Below are 21534 nucleotides of genomic sequence, written 5' to 3'. Positions count from 1 at the left end.
GGCACTGGTCCTGCTCCTGCTCCTGGTTCTGACCCAACTTGGCGCTGCTTTTAACTTAGACGCCAGCGACAGCCTCGTTTTTACCGGGCCGCCGGGGAGTTATTTCGGCTACTCGGTGGAGTTCTTCGCTAACTCTTCGAGGTGAGTCCTTTTTTATTTTTATCATTTAATTTACTCAACAACGTGTATCTAATGATGTAGTTTGTATTGTTTTGTTTTATTTATCATATTTTCATACATAAATATACCATATGTAGGGAAACATGTCGGTTTCTTCCTTTGCGCGCTCTCGCACGCACATGCGCACGCACACGCACACGCACTTGGACTGGAAGTTTGAGTGCTGATTGGAAACAGACATGCCAAGTGTGTGTGAGTAATGGTGTCGCACTGGTTTAAACTGCACAGCAGCCTAGAAGTGATCTACTTATGAATATATTTCAGCAGGCTATTTCAGTGTTGGCGCTAGGAATTTTCAAGTCATAAAAATGGGGTCCCAGAGTACATTTTTGGGGTCCCACTTTTTTGTAAGCGTCTTGAAAACAAATGATAAATGTATGCATTATCCTTTCATAGCTCACATTATATATTGTGTTTTGGAAAAAGGTTGTTATAAACGTTACTTCATTCATTTAAAAAAAATAATACAAAAGAAAACACATTTTTATGCATATGTAAATGTATTCAGTTATAAACATTCATTCACTTTCTTCTTTCTTGGATCTAAACCTTACCAGTGCCGGTAGTTTTTTCTATATTTGTATTTAATAAGCTGTAGGTAGAGATGTCCGATAATGGCTTTTTTGCCGATATTGTCCAACTCTTAATTACCGATTCCGATATCAACCGATACCGATATATACAGTCGTGGAATTAACACATTATTATGCCTAATTTTGTTGTGATGCCCCGCTGGATGCATTAAACCAAGGGTGTCAAACTCTGGCCCGCGGGCCAAAATTGGCCCGCCGCGTAATTTCATTTGGCCCTTGAGGCAATATCAAATTAACATTAGAACTGGCCCGTCGGTACTGTACAGCGGCAGTGCCACTGTAACACCGCATTCACCGCTAATAATCATACTTGCCAACCCTCCCGATTTTCCCAGGACACTCCCGGATTTCAGTGCCCCTCCCGAAAATCTCCCGGGGCAACCATTCTCCCGAATTTCTCCCGATTTCCACCTGGCCAACATTATTGGGGGAGTGCCTTAAAGGCGCTGCCTTCAACGTCCTCTACAACCTGTCGTCACGTCCGCTTTACCTCCATACAAACAGCGTGCCGGCCCAGTCACATACTATATGCGGCTTTTAAACACACACAAGTGAATGCAAGGCATACTTGGTCAACAGCCGTACAGGTCACACAGAGGGTGCCCGTATAAACAACTTTAACACTGTTACAAATATGCGCCACACTGTGAATCCACACCAAACAAGAATGACAAACACATTTCGGGAGAACATCCGCACCGTAACACAACATAAACACAACAGAACAAATACCCAGAACCCCTTGCAGCACTAACTCTTCCGGGACGCTACAATATACACCCCCGCTACCACAAAACCCCGCCCCGCCCACCAAGTTAATGTTGATATTTACTTCAGAAGGCTGCAAATAGAAAAGAGGCATTCAATTTTTTATTTAAATTTTATTTAATATACCATTGATGTTTTTTCGTTTGTTTTTTGAAAGTTGATTTTGCATTATTAAGTTATATAAGCATTGCTTGTTCCATATTCAGTGTTAAAGCAAATCAGTGTAGCAAACTGAGCAATAATTAACGTTTTATTCATGCACTTTCTCTTGCTACTTCAAGGCTTGAATGTTTGATTCATTCATTATTGTTATTTTATTTTCAAATGTATTGTTAGCCTGTGGAAAAAGTTTATTTTGATATTTACCTCAGAAGGCTGCAAATAGAAAAGAGGCATTCAATTTTTTATTTACATTTTATTTGATATACCATTGATATTTTTTAATTATTATTGTTATTATTTGAAACTCAATTTTGCATGTCACTATAAAGTTATACAAACCTTGCTCGTTCAATATTCAATGCAAAACTTTTTTGGGTCCCTATTAAAAGGTTAATTTGTTCAACCTTGGCCCGCGGCTTTGTTCAGTTTTAAATTTTGGCCCACTCTGTATTTGAGTTTGACACCCCTGCATTAAACAATGTAACAAGGTTTTCCAAAATAAATCAACTCAAGTTATGGAAAAAAATGCCAACATGGCACTGCCATATTTATTATTGAAGTCACAAAGTGCATTATTTTTTTTTTAACATGCCTCAAAACAGCAGCTTGGAATTTGGGACATGCTCTCCCTGAGAGAGCATGAGGAGGTTGAGGTGGAGGGGGGGCGTGGTTTTGGGTAGGGGGTAGCGGGGGGTGTATATTGTAGCATCCCGGAAGAGTTATTGCTGCAAGGGGTTCTGGGTATTTGTTCTGTTGTGTTTATGTTGTGTTACGGTGCGGATGTTCTCCCGAAATGTGTTTGTCATTCTTGTTTGGTGTGGGTTCACAGTGTGGCGCATATTTGTAACAGTGTTAAAGTTGTTTATACGGCCACCCTCAGTGTGACCTGTATGGCTGTTGACCAAGTATGACTTGCATTCAATTGTGAGTAGGGCTACAACTAACGAATAATTTGATAATCGATTAATCTGTCGATTATTACTTCGATTAATCGATTAATAATCGGATAAAAGAGACAAACTACATTTCTATCCTTTCCAGTATTTTATTGGAAAAAAAACAGCATACTGGCACAATACTTATTTTGATTGTTTCTCAGCTGTTTTTAAATGTTGCAGTTTATAAATAAAGGTTTATAAAAATAAAAAAAAGTAGCCTCTGCGCATTTGCATAGCATAAATCCAACGAATCGATGACTAAATTAATCGTCAACTATTTTTATAATCGATTTCATCGATTTCATCGATTAGATGTTGCAGCCCTAGTTCTGTTGTGTTTATGTTGTGTTACGGTGCGGATGTTCTCCCGAAATGTGTTTGTCATTCTTGTTTGGTGTGGGTTCACAGTGTGGCGCATATTTGTAACAGTGTTAAAGTTGTTTGTACGGTAACCCTCAGTGTGACCTGTATGGCTGTTGACCAAGTATGCCTTGCATTCACTTGTGTGTGTGAAAAGCCGCAGATATTATGTGACTGGGCCGGCACGCAAAGGCAGTGCCTTTAAGGTTTATTGGCGCTCGGTACTTCTCCCTACGTCCGTGTACACAGCGGCGTTTTAAAAACTCATACATTTTTCTTTTTGAAACCGATACCGATCATTTCATATTACATTTTAAAGCATTTATCGGCCGATGATATCGGCAGTCCAATATTATCGGATATCCCTAGTTGTAGGTGTATTTATTTCAGTATAAAAAGGTAAAAAAGTGTTCTGCTTCGGTCATTAAATGATGATAATGGTGTGCCAGGGCATACATGCATTATTTATTTCACGCTTAAATCTCTACAGTCTATATCAACTTCACATCTTTTCATTTTTTTAATGTTGTTTTTTTTGTTTGTTTGTTTTCTGCCCTTTTTGTCAAAGAAAACGTATATTTTTTTATGGCAAACACACAAAATATGCAAAATCTTCCAAAAAAATATTTGTCAAAGTGGAATCAGTGTTTCCCATAAACTGCCAAGATACCTGTGACGGTGGGGGCGTGGCTATGGGCGTGGTCACCATGACATCATCGAGTATTTTGCATAATTTACTACAATGATATGATTTTCTATAAAAAGGCTCAAAAAATGTATACTTACTAATTAATAATAACAGTTTTGTTTTAAACGTCCATTCATCCATCCATCCATCCATTTTACAATATAATTACAACACTTTATGTACATATTTATATACCGATTTGAACAATAAGTTATTCACTGAAATATATTTATTAATTGTGGTTCTTACAAAAAATATATCTTATAAAATATAAAAGCTAAAACGTCACTTAAAGCTGTGCCCCTTTAATTAGTGCATACTAAATAATTTAACTTTAGCCTACTACTACAACCATATTATTTACCAGCAACATAAAGTGAAACAGAGGCAGAGGTGTCCTGCCACAGTCAGTAACAAATAAACAGAAAACAGTATTGGTCAAATACAAATAAGGCAACAAGAGAAGTATCCTACACTTCTCTTTTGTAAAGTATATCTGAACAGCCTATATGGGCATCTACATCAACTATATGATTTGCCTGAGAAGCTGGACAGGACAAAAAAAAATAATATTTTTTTTAATTTTATTTTTTTTAATTTGTGGCGGACGTAATTCTTTCGTGGCGGGCCGCCACAAATAAATGAATGTGTGGGAAACACTGGGAATATTTGATGTGAATTAATCAGAGCCTTGGATAGGTCAGTAATTCATAAAAACATTGATCATTTGATTCAATATTATGTTTTGAGCAATGACTAGACCCGCTCATCGGCAGTGCGCCTTATAATCCGGTGCGCCCTATGTTCCGGAAAAAAACCCAGCTTTGCTTTATTATTTAACATTGCAACTTTTTAAAAATTACATTTCACCTGTAAGCTTTTTTATTCCACTTTTGTTATGTTTTTGTTTATTTTAATAGTATTTTTAGAATCTGTCGTGGGCCTTTAAAACATTAGCTGCAGGCCACAAATGGCACTTTTGACATAAAAACTGAGGCAGTATTTGTGATTGATTAAACTTTCAGCGAATCAAAATTTTAAGAAATTGTACCGGAAAGTTCGTTACTTTGAAGACGACCAATAAAAACACGGTGAAGGCAGGGTCGGTAAAAAAATAAAAAATAAATCCGCGTCCCGGGGATGCAGACTTACGAAAATGCGCGTCCTTTCTGATTTCGATGCGTAACCACAAGGAAGTGTCTTACATTAAAAAAATAAAAATAAAAAAAATAGAATCCATCCATTTTCTACCGCTTGTCCCTTACGGGGTCACGGGGGCTGCTGGAGCCTATCTCAGCTGCATGCAGGCGGAAGGCAGGGTACGCCCTGGACAAGTCGCCACCTCATATGACCCCTTTAATGCGCCCTATAATCTGGTGCGCCTTTTCTATGAAAATAGACCCGCCCATCGGCAGTACGCTTTATAATCCGGTGCGCCCTATGGTCCGGAAAATACAGTAATTTTATCTGTTTGCAAATGCACGTAATCACTGAATTTCAACATTTTTGATAGAATAAATAAAGGGTCTGAATGTTCCATCCATATCCATCCATGTACGTAACCCAGTCGGCACAGCTGAGTGCATGCCTGTCCAACTGAAACATCCTCAGCTGTTGCTTGGGTTGAGTTATATCACCGGAAGGCTGAATTATACACGGGTGATGACAGGAATCTTTTTGTATGCCTTTTTTTTTTCTTTTGCATTTTTATCCCCCAGAGAGTTAACATAAACACGGCCCCATCTTGTTTAGTGGTGACACTGCCTGTGTCTGCATGTTACTGTTACATGTTATGTTACTGCACAGCAGACACTCTATTGCAGGGGTGGGCAATTAATTTTTACCGGGGGCCGCATGAGCAACCCGAGCACTGCTGGAGGGCCACATCTACAATATTTCAATTAAATTTTGCTCAATATTATTTTTGATATATACCGTAAGATAAATAATAATAATAATAATAATAATAATAATAATAATAATTAATAATTAATAATAATAATAATACTTTCATTTAACCTAACTTAACTTCATACCAAAAGCACTGCTTTGGAAATCATTTGTACCCCTTTTAGAGATCACATTTAGTTCCCCTTAAACATCCTCATGTTGCACAATGAAATGTAAGCATAGATGAAGTGTGCATTCCTGTAACTTTTTCTAGTAACAGCATTCCATGATTAATATAAATAAATTAACATTAATAATAAATGACAGTAAAATAAGCACACGTATGACTGAGGAGTCATAGTGTAACTTTGTGTGGTGTTTGAGTTGTCCGACTTTTTGCGTGGCCATAAACGCACCAGTGGCTTAGTGGTATGCGTGTTGGTGACAGATGACAAGTTGGTTTTGGCCTGGTTTGTACGGCAGAAAATGACTAGTTTTTCGAGATAGAAGTGTTTTACTCATGTTTCTGGTGTGGTTATGGCCGAATATAAACAGTTTTGCTCAATAAAGTGATCGATATCATTCCTGGCCTCGAAGCATCTCGATAGACGTTACGATAATTGAACGGTGTTCAATTGAACGGTGTTGACGAACACCGTTGGGGCCGCTTGTTGTCACTGTCACTGAGAGTTGCGTTGCAAAATTACACAGAATAAATGTGTTTATTTTGTTTAGAATTCAGATGGGATTTGATTTGGTGCGCGGCATATATTTGCTGTGCGCAGAGGACGCTTGAGCAGTGCGCAATTGCGAAGGCGCGCACCTTAGAGGGAACGTTGCTTGGTCATCAACTTTTCTCTTTTTAGCGTCTCGGGTGTAAACCGTGCATCACTTGTCGCTGTGCACCTTCACTTACAGGTTACACACGGACATACGCCCATAAACACTTTTCAAAATACAAGCAGCACAGTTGTATTGCGTGCACGACATAGATGTTTTTTCAACTTTATTTTGTAATTTGTGATTGCAGCTGTTCACATTCACTCACAATCACGCACGCACATACGTCCACACGGAAGTAATACAAATAACGCTTTTCAAAACAAAAGCAGCACCATTGTATTGCACACTCGACATAGATACTTTTTAAAATATATTTTGTAATGTATGATTGGCCTCACGCGGGCCGGACAGGGACGCACAAAGGGCCGGATGTGGCCCGCGGGCCGCAGAATGCCCAGGTCTGCTCTATGGAGCTTTCTCAGTTTTTCCAGAGAACTCTCTCAATTTTCCCCTTATTAAAGTCCAGCGATCGGAAGGGTAGATTGTGGACTAATTTGTGGAATGCTGAATTGTTGACAGAGAAATATTTAGCTTGTGACATTAATTTAAACTATTCTTGCTGTGCGGTCGGTCAACAAGACAGAAGGAAATGCTGTTTTTTTTAGGACAATCTGCCAGTCATGCATTCTGACATTTCACCTAGTTTTTTTTACTATACTAGCTTTGTCCAAGTCCCGCATGCCACTCATATCATGCAACTGAAAACTGCTCCTTTGTTCAAGTTGATATTTATGAGTTTTTTAACTGGTCCAAATAAAAGAGCCAAAGCTGACAAGATAGGGCAAAAATAAATTTACCGTAAATTCCGGACAATAAGCCGCTACTTTTACAAGACCGTGCGGCTAATTTATGGATTATTTTTTTTGCTGACAGCATAAAAAAACAACGCATACACAGGGAAAGTGTGTTATTGTTTGTTTGTATTGTTCGCCCACTGCAGTGTCCTCCTTTTTAGTGCTTCAAAAAAACGGAATTTAGTTTAGCCGTACATGTGTTCCAAGCACCATTTGTAAGTAGGGCTGGGCGATATGGCCTTTTATCAATATCTCGATATTTTTAGGCCACTTCACGATATATATCTCGATATTTTGCCTTAGCCTTGAATGAACACTTGATGCATATAATCACAGCAGTATGATGATTCTATGTGTCTACATTAAAACATTCTTGTTCATACTGCATTAATATATGCTTATTTTAAACTTTCATGCAGAGAGGGAAATCACAACTAAGTCAATTTAACAAAACTGTATTAAACAGTTATTAAAGGCCTACTGAAATGAATTTTTTTTATTTAAACGGGGATAGCAGATCTATTCTATGTGTCATAATTGATCATTTCGCGATATTGCCATATTTTTGCTGAAAGGATTTAGTAGAGAACAACGACGATAAAGATCGTAACTTTTGGTATCTGACAAAAAAAAAGCCTTGCCCCTACCGGAAGTAGCGTGACGTAGTCAGTTGAACATTTCCGCAAAGTTCTCTATTGTTTACAGTGATGGCGGCCAGAAGTGAGAGCGATTCGGACCGAGAAAGCGACGATTTCCCCATTAATTTGAGCGAGGGTGAAAGATTTGTGGATGAGGAAAGTGCAAGTGAAGGTTTAGTGGGGAGTGGAAGCGATTCAGATAGGGAAGATGCTGTGAGAGGCGGGTGGGACCTGATATTCAGCTGGGAATGACTACAAAAGTAAATAAACACAAGACATATATATACTCTATAAGCCACAACACAACCAGCCCAAAGGACCGTTCACCTAACCCAAAGTTCATAAAGCTTATATATTTACCCAAAGTTACGTACATGACACGCACGTACGGGCAAGCGATCAAATGTTTGGAAGCGCACGGGTGGGACCTGATATTCAGCTGGGAATGACTACAACAGTAAATAAACACAAGACATATATATACTCTATTAGCCACAACACAACCAGGCTTATATTTAATATGCCACAAATTAATCCCGCATAAAAACACCTAGGTGTTTGTTATGCTAGCTCCCGTCCATATAACCCGCCAATACAATTCAAACACCTGCACAACACACACAATCACTCAGCCCAAAGGACCGTTCACCTAACCCAAGGTTCATAAAGCTTATATATTTACCCAAAGTTACGTACGTGACACGCACATACGGGCAAGCGATCAAATGTTTGGAAGCGCAGCTGCGTACTCACGGTACCGCATCTGCGTCTGTGTATACAAATCAAAGTAATCCTGGTAAGAGTCTGTGTTGTCCCAGTTCTCTACAGGCGTCTGTGTATCGAAGTCAAAGTCCTCCTGGTAAGAGTCTCTGTTGTCCGAGTTCTTCGATCTTGACTGCATCTTTCGAGGATGTAAACAATGAAACACCGGCTGTGTTGTGTTGCTGACTTCCCTCGCAAAATACTCCGCTTCGCACCGACAACTTTCTTCTTTGCTTGCTCAGCTTCTTTCTCCATAATGCAATGAACAAATTGCAACAGATTCACCAACACAGATGGAATTATGAGATGAAAACAGAGCTATTTTGTATTGGCTTTAATGGGGGATCCATACCTCTGTTTCACTGGCTACGTCACGCGCATACGTCATCATCCAAAGGAGTTTTCAACCGGAAGTTTAGCGGGAAATTTAAAATTGCACTTTATAAGTTAACCCGGCCGTATTGGCATGTGTTGCAATGTTAAGATTTCATCATTGATATATAAACTATCAGACTGCGTGGTCGGTAGTAGTGGGTTTCAGTAGGCCTTTAAGCAGTGGCACAAACATTCATGTCATTTCAAAACAGAAAGTGCAAGCTTGTCAGAGATATTTTAAGACAAGCTATATGAGTGCACTTTTGTGCATGATGTCACTAAGATGACATATCAAAACAACACTAAATTAAAGTGCACTTTTTGTACAGAACGCCACTACAATAGTTTAAAACAAATAAAGTGCACTTTTGTACATGATGTCACAAAACATATTTCAATAACTGTCAAATAAAAATGAGCTGCATAATAGGAAATAAATAGTGTATGTCCTTCGCTATGTGGTAGGTTACTGCGGACGTTATCTCCTTCTGTTGTTGATCATTTTTTTCATACGGTGTTGATCTGGAAATAGTTGCTTCAGCATTTTGTTGGTGTGGCACCGAACGGAGATGTTGACATGCAGAGTTTCAAGCACTCCTTATTCTCTAGCGGGTGACTTTTCAAATGATGCTACATTAGCAGTGGTGCTGCTTTTTGTAGCAACGCTTTTGCCGCATAATTGTTCAACATCTTCCCGCTTGAAGCCAAACCACTGCCAGACGTGCTGTTTTTCTTGGGAATTAATTCTTCCTTCATTTGTTACCAGATTCGCACTTCTTTCTCTCGTATTACCACTCGCACCACTCCGCTAGCATCACTGCTAACGTTACCACGGGAGCATGTGACGTTGCACACGTGACGTATGTAAGAAGGTGCACTTGTTTTATGTCTCTGTGACAAGGAGAGACAAGAAAGAGTGAGAAGAGCCTGTAGTGTAATGCCCGCAGCTAAAAGCAACTGCGTGAGAACGTGTACTCGAATATCATGATGTAGTCATTTTCTATATCGCACAGAGACAAACCCGCGATATATTGAGTATATCGATATATCGGCCAGCCCTATTTGTAAGTTTACAATATAACCAAAAGTGTTAATACTTACTAAACTGTCCCATGTGTGATGTCTATAGGAGTGATGTCGCGGCTCGGGTTATATGCTAACACGCTTACGTGAGTCTGTGTTAGTATTATAACCTTACAACGGCAATTCTTTTAGTGTTGTTTCAGATTCACAAATTCCTCAGTAATTTTGCCAAAATGTCATTATGGAGTTATTGAGTCTGTTTAGCTGATTGGAGAGCTAGCTTCCGCAGCTAATGGGTCCATGACAATTACTTTTGTTTTGATTGATCAGCCGATTTACTGCCGTGTTACAGACACCGTTTGGAAACAATTTGTCATGATCTGTGGTCTGGATTATGTTTTTGTTATTTTTTGTTAGTTTTGGACTCTTTTAGTTCCTGTTTGCGCTCCCTTGTTTGTTTAGTTACCATTGCGACTTATTAGTTTTACCTGCCTCTGGTGTTCGGGACACGCACCTGCTCTAATCAAGAAGACTATTATTTAAGCCTGTCTTTGCCAGTCAGTCGTCCTGGCGTCATTGCTTAATTCATGCTGCTTGTTCCATGTCTGATTCCACAGTTATGCTAGTTGCTCCATGCCATAGTTTGGTTAGTTGTTTTCATGTCTATAGTTTCATGTTTCATGTCCTAAGTTTTTTGCCTTAGCTTCCGCTTGCGATAGGCACGCTTGCCTTCGGGTTGTTTTCTGTTTTTTTGTACTTCGTTGAGTGTTAGTTGAATAATTAAATATGTTCCTACCTTCACGCCTTGTCCGGAATAGTCCGATTGCTTCCCGGGAGAACAAAGCTCGCAGTAAGCTGCGACCCCCCCGTCATGACACAACTAAGGTATGTTAATATTCATTTACAAAATCCTTCTATGTAAATATAAATTTCGCAACGTATATATCTGCGGCCTATAGTCCGGTGCGGCTAATATATGGAAAAAAAAAATTTCTTCTAAAATTTAGGATGGTGCGCTCTATAATCCAGAAAATATGGTAGATTGAAAATCTTTACCTGTGCTTTAAGTAGGTATGTAATATTTAATTAATAATTATGAGATAAACAACCTGTCTTTGTCGTCAATGTCGACATACATACATGGTCCATCACATATGTCGAAATACAATTTGGCCCTGTTTACACTGCACACCAAATCTGATATTTTTGCCCTCAAGTGACACAGATCGGATTATTTTTTCCAGTCAAAACGCTCCAAAGTGCTTCGAATTCGATTGGAATCTCAGCTTTTCAAATGTGACTGCAGTTTAAACGGAAATGCGACTGGAATGCGACTTTTACGTCATCTTTGGTCGAAGCACGTCATCACAACATCCGGATTCCCTGAGCAAAGTATTTTTTCGGCGACCGACTTTATGGTCCATCACAAGTCAATGTTGCTCAAATGATAGGCTCCATGTAATATATGAAATGTTATACTGTTATATGCTTTCATTCCGAAGAAATAGCCATTGCTTAAGGACCGGAATTGACGTGTACACTGAGGCGTACGTGCTTACATGTTACTTATATTGCGTAAGTTGTTTACGTGAGTTAAAAAATAAAACTAACGTAGATCCACGCTGATATCCGTGTCTCCTCTATTTAACAACCATAAAAAGATTAGAACACTCCCAAATATATTACACTATATTAGGGTTGTCCCGATACCAGTATTTTGGTACCGGTACCGGAACCAAAATGTTTTTCGATACTTTTCTAAATATTGATTGATTCATTGAGAAGTTTATTGACATCTTAAAGAATTGAATCCATGTAATGCTTTAAAAAGGCAAATGGATTGCACAAAAAGCCAAAAGGCTTGTTTCCATTGTGGTCCATTGATTATTCATCACCTTTGATACATTCAATAATAAAAGATATATAACCTATAACATGTATATAAAAAAATTACGTTTAAAAAAATGGATACATTATGTACATATACACAGTATACATGTCAGGTGTATAAAGGGGACCACCAAAAAATGGCATTATTAACAACAAATCTTACGGTACATTAAACATATGTTTCTTTTTGCAATCGAAGAACAATTTTGTCCTTAAATAAAATAGCGAACATACAAGACAACTTGTCTTTTAGTAGTAAGTAAACAAACAAAGGCTCCTAATTTATCTGCTGACGTATCAATCAATCAATCAATCAATCAATGTTTATTTATATAGCCCTAATGCAGTAACATATTGTGTCAATTATCATTCTATTATTTTGTCTGAATTATAAAGGACAAGCTGTAAACATTGATTATTAATCCACTTGTTCATTTACTGTTAATTTCTGCTTTCTTTCTCTTTCATCATGTTCTATCGACACTTCTGTTAAAATGTAATAATCACTTATTCTTCTGTTGTTTGATACTTTACATTAGTTTTGGATGATACCTCAAATGTAGGTATCGATCCGATACCAAGTAGTTACAGGATCATACATTGGTCATATTCAAAGTCCTCATGTGTCCAGGGTGCGCCCTATGGTCTGGAAAATACGGTGTATGTATATGTATAATAGTAAAAAGCATCTTATAAGTAGTCCGTCTCTTGCATGTCTCTATGCAATTCCTCTGAAGTCGGTTATAGGTTCAATGTATTAAGAACAGTGGTTACATTTTCAAACACAGCACAGTAAAATTAATACAATTAAGAGTCACTGTCACATTTTCTTTGTTGACTCTTCCAACATTGTTCTTTTTGTAATAAAATCCATCCATAGGCCCAGTCGGCTCTTTTTGCCCGATTTTGCATTTATACTTTGCTATCATGACATTTTAGACTTTTGGTTGGATTAATTCTTTGTTTCGTGTGCTTTTATTTTGTTACATCTGTTTCCTGTTTTGTTTCTTAAAGCTGCCCCTTGCTGCAGGGAATGGGGCACAGCTGTCTTTCATTTTGTAATTAGAGAGGCGCTGGATCATTGTGTTTGTCATGCGTGTGATTTGTTCATGTTATGTCTTGATAAGTCGGTCTACTACTTGATACCACTGAACGCTACATTGCTTAGTTTCCTTTTGTTTGCTTCCTGCTATTTTTCCCTGTGCCTTATTTGGCGAGCGCTCTGCACGGCTCCTTTAAATACTTTGGTTGAACTGATTAATCATTGTTTCTTTCTTTATTGATCGTACATGCAGCCATGTCTTTGCATCTTGGGGTAAGCGAAACCAAATCAGTTCCGCGGCTGCGCCCTTTTAACAGAGGATCCTGCACCATGCTCTCAGACTAGACCTGTCCCATCATGGTCTGTGAGCATGAAATGATGACGCCTGCTCGGATGACAGGCTAAACGTCTTCTAAGACAATTGGAAAAGTCCAGTTACTGAGAATACAATGACCTGGATGATTGACAATATTCAGATTTTAACTAGAGCTGCACGATTATGGCCCAAATAATAATCACTATTATTTTTAGCGATACTGAAATCAAGATTATTCATTAAGTTAGGAAAAACGTAGTGTTTCCTACAGGTGGTGAATGTGTGTGTGTGAGTGTGACGTCAAGTAATTTGTAATGAAATAGCCTAATAGATAGGCTAATGAAACCAACAGAAAGTCCACACACATGGTCACACATAACACAGCCTGCTCACTGAACATTGCAGATATTATAAAACTCAACCATGCATCATAACAAAAAATGACACCTATTTTAATCCATTACAAAGCATGATGGGGGGAAAATGCAAAACACTCTCTCTACACTATTCCATGTTTGCACACTTTAGCTGCTTGATATTTCCGATTCATTACAAAATTTTAAACTTTCACATACTTTCACATACTCTTAATATCCAATTATATTACCGGTAGTTATATATCCATTATATTAATATAATATTTACACATACGTATATTCACATATGTACGCATATATATATTAATATATATATCAACAATATCAACAACACCCAGTGTATCCTGGGTGTTATTGGTATCTACATATATACATATATAATATACACAGTCGTGGTCAAAAGTTTACATACACTTGTAAAGAACATAATGTTATGGCTGGCTTGAGTTTCCAATAATTTCTACAACTCTTATTTTTTTGTAATAGAGTGATTGGAGCACATACTTGTTGGTCACAAAAAACATTTGTTTGGTTCTTTTATGAATTTATTATGGGTCTACGGGAAATGTGACCAAATCTGCTGGGTCAAAAGTGTACATACAGCAATGTTAATATTTGGTTACATTTCCCTTGGCAAGTTTCACTGCAATAAGGCGCTTTTGGTAGCCATCCACAAGCTTCTGGTTGAATTTTTGACCACACCTCTTGACAAAATTGGTGCAGTGCAGCTAAATTTGTTGGTTTTCTGACATGGACTTGTTTCTTCAGCATTGTCCACACATTTAAGTCAAGACTTTGGGAAAGGCCATTCTAAAACCTTAATTCAGATGAAACAAACATTTAGCTGTTTGGCCACAATACCCAGCAAATGTTTGGAGGAGAAAAGGTGAGGCCTTTAATCCCAGAAACACCATGCCTACTGTCGAGCATGGTGGTGGTAGTATTATGCTCTGGGCCTGTTTTGCTGCCAATGGAACTGATGCTTTACAGAGAGTAAATGGGACAATGAAAAAGGAGTATTACCTCCAAATTCTTCAGGACAACCTAAAATCATCAGGCCGGAGGTTGGGTCTTGGGCGCAGTTGGGTATTCCAACAGGACAATGACCCCAAACACGCGTCAAAAGTGGTAAAGGAATGGCTAAATCAGGCTAGAATTAAGGTCTTAGAATGGCCTTCCCAAAGTCCTGACTTAAACGTGTGGACAATGCTGAAGAAACAAGCCCATGTCAGAAAGCCAACAAATTTAGCTTAACTGCATCAATTTTGTCAAGAGGTCAAAAATTCAACTAAAAGCTTGCCAGAAGCTTGTGGATGGCTACCAAAAGCGCCTTATTGCAGTGAAACTTGCTAAGGGACATGTAACCAAATATTAACATTGCTGCATGTCTGCAGCAGATTTGGTCACATTTTCAGTAGACCCATAATAAATTCATAAAAGAACCAAACTTCATGAATGTTTTTTGTGACCAACAAGTATGTGCTCCAATCACTCTATCACAAAAAAATAAGAGTTGTAGAAAGTGTAGAAAACTCAAGACAGCCATGACATTATGTTCTTTACAAGTGTATGTAAACTTTTGATCGCGACTGTGTATATATATATATATATATATATATATATATATATATATATATATATATATATATATATATATATACATATATATATGTATATATATCAACAACACCCATTGTATCCTGAGTGTTGTAGAAAATGGATGGATGGACATATATAATAAATGTGTGTGTGTGTGTGTGTGTGTATATATATATATATATATATATATATATATATATATATATATATATATATATATATATATATATATATATATATATATATATATATATAGTTACTTTACATGCATTCGGCTTTCGGCCCTCGACCAAATTGTTTTTAGCCCGATGCGGCCCCCAAGTCAAAAAGTTTGGACACCCCTGCCCTAAACCTTACCCTTACTCTAGCTATTTAAACATTGACAAGACGCAGTGCTATTCTTTGTTTTCCAATCAAGCTACACAGAAAAGATGCAGATACTAGGGTCAAGATTCCATATGGTGCGATAAAGAATTGACAAGACAAATCTTTGTGGAAAAGTCACTAGTTGGCCACACCACTTATCAGCTGCTGTTGCTCACACCTGGACTCATGTGACTGTACGTTTTAAGACTTTACCAAGTAAAACTGAAGAACACAGGATCACTTTTAAGTAATAGCTAAAAAAGATAATAATAAAAAATAAATATATATATATATATATATATATATATATATATATATATATATATATATATATATATATATATATATATATATATATATATATATATATATATATATATATATATATATATATTTATTTTATACATATATTTAAACAGTATTTTGAAATGTAAAAACCCAAACAAAAGTCAGAAGTGGAAGTATTTTTAAAGCTGTTCACAGTAAAATGATAAATAGCGGACATGCACATGCACTTGTAGGTTTATATCAAAATATCAGTTTCGGAACACAATGTCTGTCAAATAATGAGTTTATAACGCTTATAATTACTGTAACTCGCCAAGACGCGCCACTCCCATAACTGGAATTATCAATACAAATACACACTAATTGTAGTGCTGATAGTGCAGTGGTTTACTCGCCTGACTTCAGTGTGACGAGAAGGGGTTTTGAATGGTGGAATGTTCCTGTGATACACTGTTGACCAATTAAAGATATAGTTCACCTCTAATCCACAGTTATCTGGAATAAGCTGTAGGTCCCCAAGTGTTTCCCCTACAAATGATGTTGGAGGCACCCAACCAACCAATTTACTGTAAATAAACTCCACCTGTCCTGCCAAGATCAGTCAAAAATCCATCCAGAATTTTGCCAAAAGCTTGTTGATGGCCACAAAAAGGGCAGGGGTTGAGCTGGAAGGTTCCCTAAGTGACATTTCACTAAGTAAGTGTGTGTATATATATATATATATATATATATATATATATATATATATATATATATATATATATATATATATATATATATATATATATATATATATATATATATAGGGCTGCAACTAACGATTAATTTGATAATCGATTAATCTGTCGATTATTACTTCGATTAATCGATTAATAATCGGAAAAAGAGACAAACTACATTTCTATCCTTTCCAGTATTTTATTGGAAAAAAAACAGCATACTGGCACATACTTATTTTGATTATTATTCCTCAGCGGTTTGTACATGTTGCAGTTTATAAATAAAGGTTTATAAAAAAATAAAAATAAAATAAATAAATTGCCTCTGCGCATGCGCATAGCATAGATCCAAAGAATCAATGACTAAATGAATCGCCAACTATTTTTATAATCGATTTTAATCGATTTAATCGATTAGTTGTTGCAGCCATAATATATATATATACATATATATATATTAGGGCTGTCAAAGTTAACGCGATAATAACATGTTTTGACCCTCGGCCCGATCCGTAGTTCTGGGAAAAATGTATTGGCGTCCAGTTACTGCTGGAAAATAGCTAACAGAACTGCACAAAGAAAGGGGAACCTGATGCGAATCTCAGATCCAAAGCCATGGCGAGTCGTCATGTCAAGACAAGACAATTTTACCTTCAATCGCCGTGAAATGACATCATTGGAGCAAACACTGAGTGCGCGTTGCTGCTTGGAGTGAGGAGAAGCTCCACGTCCGTGTTTGGATTATAGTTAAGTGCATTGAAAACATAGAATTAAGTTTGTTACTCGAACTGTTTTAGTAAAACGGAATATATTATCAGCAGAAACAAAGACGGTAGAGAGGAAGTTTAAAGTCAACTTTATCGGAGATTTTTGTCAAAACATGTCAAGTCTTTTCTCAAACCAATCACACACGTCGGGTTGGCGGCTTCTCAATAATAGCGCTATTCCTCACATTCAGTGTAACCAACAAAACAACGAAAAATCGTCTTACAATATGATCATGCTATTCTGTTATTCTGTGATATTTCTACCTAAATAAATGTTTTCTGGCAAATTGAAATGAAGTGTTTTGTAATGGCAGCTGCAATATGACGGAGGAAGACTGTCTTTGAACAAACTTGTTTTCTTCGCTATGACTGAGACAAGGTTTAATACTGCAGGCACGCCTGCCACTGCCCTCTGCAGCCCACATCCGGTAATTACAGTTACACAATGTTACCATCGCTATGGCATATTCTTTTATAACCTGTTCTGATTGGTTGTGCGAAATTACAGAATGTTTAACAGATTGAATATTACATTGTATTAATAAGTAGGTGGAGAAGGTGAAAACATTGTCATGCAAAGATGAAGACCATTAACTTGTACAACATGGAAAGTACAGAATATCAGAAACATTTATTCAGGTAGAAAAAAATATCACCTAACATCTTTGACAATCAAAGCATGATCGTAACAATCCACATTTTGTGTTGTTAATGCGTGAATCTGCTATCTTAACATGGAAGTGTAGCTCCTCTCCTCTAATTGTGCTCCTAGAGCCGGAATACAAATTCTGTAGTTCTACAAAATACAAAATCTGGCAAGACACCTACGCACTGCAGGTATTTTTTAATTCTCTTTAAAAGCGTATTTATATCATTTTTGTGTGGAGCTTTTTCGAAAAAGCAAAATGTTTAAACACATTTCATTAAAGCAAATTAATTGTCCAGTCATGGTATTAAAAACTTAAAAACGATCTGTCTAGGGTACAGTTATTAATGACAAAAAATTATATATTATTTTGTTCATAGGTAATTTTGAGTTGACTATGAACAAAATGTGATTAATCACGATCAAATATTATTAAAACAAAAAAAAATTCTAACTTATGCATCCAATTATTCTTTTGGAAAAAGAACATTTGAAACATATAATTTGAGAGACAACATTTATATGACATTCATAGCTATGATGAGTATCTAAACTTTAGATTGCAACTGTATACAATTGATGCGTACATTAGGAGGACCTCTGGAGTCTGTTATCTGTGTGGAAAACGAATGAAAGCATAAAAATATTCCTACTGTGTTCTCATGAGGTATTTGGGGTGGTGCGAGGACAGAGTTGCTCTGATCTCTGCTAATGTCATCAGCCACCATTCTCTAAGTGTTGCTATGCAATCTGGGTTTTCCAAACAGCTGTCTGGAAACTTTGAAATCTGTTGCTTTGCAAAACATCCACACGTGGACTCTTTTGAGTTTTTGCATGAACTCAAATCTAAATGCATGCATAATAATCTATAATTGTACAATGACTATACACGGTTCAATCATAGACCCTTAAAAGGTGTCATATTATGATTTGTAATCTATATTTGAAACACTTCATTGTGGTCTACATATCATGTAAAGGTGGTGCTTTGGTCCAAATATAGCATAAATGTTGCTTAACAGATGCATCTTCAAGACCCCTTTCTGACTATCTCTTGAAAACAAGCCATTCTGAGGGTTGTATTTTTTACATGCAAATGACCTCCATGACCTACATGACCTCCTCTATGCCTCGCCCCCTCCCGCTGGCTGTGGCTGCGTCTTCACCCCGTCACACATGTTTGTAGTTTCAAGTTGGAACTATAAGTTACTTTTTATTAGAAATGGCAACAACGGAGGATTGTAGTGTCCAAGTAAAAGCCAGCGTCTGAGCGAGAGAAATGCAAAGAAAAATAAATGATGTTGGATCGATACCTCCAGGATCTTCCGGAAGTTTTTCCTTGCCCTGAAGTGGGATCTGAACCGAGGATGTCGTTGTGGCTTGTGCAGCCCTTTGAGACACTTGTTATTTAGGGCTATATAAATAAACATTGATTGATTGATTGAAGGCAAACTTGCCAAGCACAGATCGATGTGGTTGAATCTACGAAATATAAATCTATACACTGTTGGCGTTAACACACTTTTTGTGTCTTTTTACGCATTGAAATCAGAAAGGACCCACATTTTCGGAAGTCCGCGCATCCCCCGGGACGCGGGTTTATTTATTTTTTTAACGACCCTGCCTTCTCCGGGTCAAAAACTGTGTTTTGTTTTGTTTATATTTGCCGAGTCAAATTTCCGTCCCTGTTTATTGCATTTTTTATTGGTCGACTTCAGAGTAATGAACTTTCCGGTACAATTTCTTAAATTTTGATTCGCTGAAAGTTTTGTCAATCACAAATGCTGCATTTCCGGTATTAGGACTCCCGCGTGTTATTGTTTTGGTCATGGCGAGCAATAAACCCAAGAAGCGAAGCTTGAATGAAAAGTGGCTCCTGAATTGATTGATTGATTGATTGAAACTTTTATTAGTACATTGCACAGTACAGTACATATTCCGTACAATTGACCACTAAATGGTAACACCCGAATAAGTTTTTCAACTTTTTTAAGTCGGGGTCCACATTAGCCACTTTTCATTCAAGCAAATGGCTCACTTATGACGATGGAAAGATGTTTTGCACGCCATGTAAACGGGCTAAGAAAAAGAACACCTTTAGAATAGAATAGAATTACGAATTAGAATAAGACTAATAATAAGACGAATAAGAATTTACGACCGGGTGCACTGATTTTCAAAGATCCACAAAGCCAACCGGACATCCACCATGCTATTAACACTCTCCTAACTTGCCCACTCACTTACACACGACACTCACCCTACATACCGCCATACTTAAAGGGGAACACACAGCTTATGGCCATCACCAAGCCAGAGATGAAATGCTAGAGGCATTGAGCGCCACGGAATAAATGACATTGAAACTCACTTGCCAAATTCTAAGTTTGTTGGCATTATTTGCCATGAAAGTGTAGATGTGGCGGTTTTTAAACAGACTGATGATCTACATACAGGTGAGAATAATCAATACAATTTGTCATATGCATGGCACACCATTTTCATCATTTCATGACAGAAGCAAAACACTTTTTACACTTTCATACTGAAATAAATACACCTACAACTTATTAAATGAAAATATAGAAAAAAATACCGGCTGCGGTAAAGTTTAGATCCATGAAAGAAAGAAGAAAATGAATGAATGTTTATAACTGTCACGTGGGGGTCGCATATTTGTGCGGGATCGTTCCTCCAATGCAACACGGACCACTCCGGACGAAAACGTAAAGGTAGGAATGATTTATTGATCATAAATCATCCAAAAACACAAGACAAGAAAATAAACAAAAGAAAAGCGTGCCGAACGCACGGGAAGCTAAGGCTAACACTTAGCACAAGAGTCTGGAACATGAAATACAAAAAACGTGACTGATGCTTACCGCAAACAAGGAGAACAGGACGAGTGAACAAAAAGGCAGGTTTAAATAGTGTCAGTGATGGCAAACAGGTGCGCGTCGGGAACACAAGTGGCAGGTGAAAATAATAAGTAACCATGGTGACGAAACAAACTCACAGGTGCACAAGCAATAACAAAAGGAGTCCAAAACTAACAGAAAACACAAAAACATGATCCGGCCCACGGATCATGACAATAACTGAATAAATGTACAGATTAGGGATGTCCGATAATATCGGACTGCCGATATTATCGGCTAATTAATGCTTTAAAATGTAATATCGGAAATTATCGGTATCGGTTTAAAAATTATCGGTATCGGTTTCAAAAAGTAAAATGTATGACTTTATAAAACGCCGCTGTGTACACGGACGTAGGGAGAAGTACAGAACGCCAATAAACCTTAAAGGCACTGCCTTTGTGTGCCAGCCCTGTCACATAATATCTACGGCTTTTCACACACACACAAGGGAATGCCATGCATACTTGGTCAACAGCCATACAGGTCACACTGAGGGTAGCTGTATAAACAACTTTAACACTGTGAACCCACACCAAACAAGAATGACAAACACATTTCGGGAGAACATCCGCACCGTAACACAACATAA

At 37.5% G+C, this 21534-nt stretch overlaps 1 protein-coding gene across 1 annotated transcript in view; it reads left to right on the top strand.

The window, feature by feature from the left end:
- LOC133648840 (integrin alpha-5-like) overlaps positions 1-21534 on the top strand; it is a 100378-nt gene that overhangs the window by 192 nt on the left and 78652 nt on the right. Inside the window, exon 1 of the mRNA XM_062045315.1 lies at positions 1-141. This exon is cut by the window's left edge and continues 192 nt beyond it. Within this exon, the coding sequence (XP_061901299.1) occupies positions 1-141 (141 nt within the window). The remainder of the gene's footprint in view (positions 142-21534) is intronic.

The sequence above is a fragment of the Entelurus aequoreus genome, linkage group LG01, assembly GCF_033978785.1.
Source record: "Entelurus aequoreus isolate RoL-2023_Sb linkage group LG01, RoL_Eaeq_v1.1, whole genome shotgun sequence".
NCBI classification, from domain to species: Eukaryota; Metazoa; Chordata; class Actinopteri; order Syngnathiformes; family Syngnathidae; genus Entelurus; species Entelurus aequoreus.
Note: the sequence above shows the minus strand (reverse complement) of the source record. Positions and strands in the feature narration are given on the sequence as shown.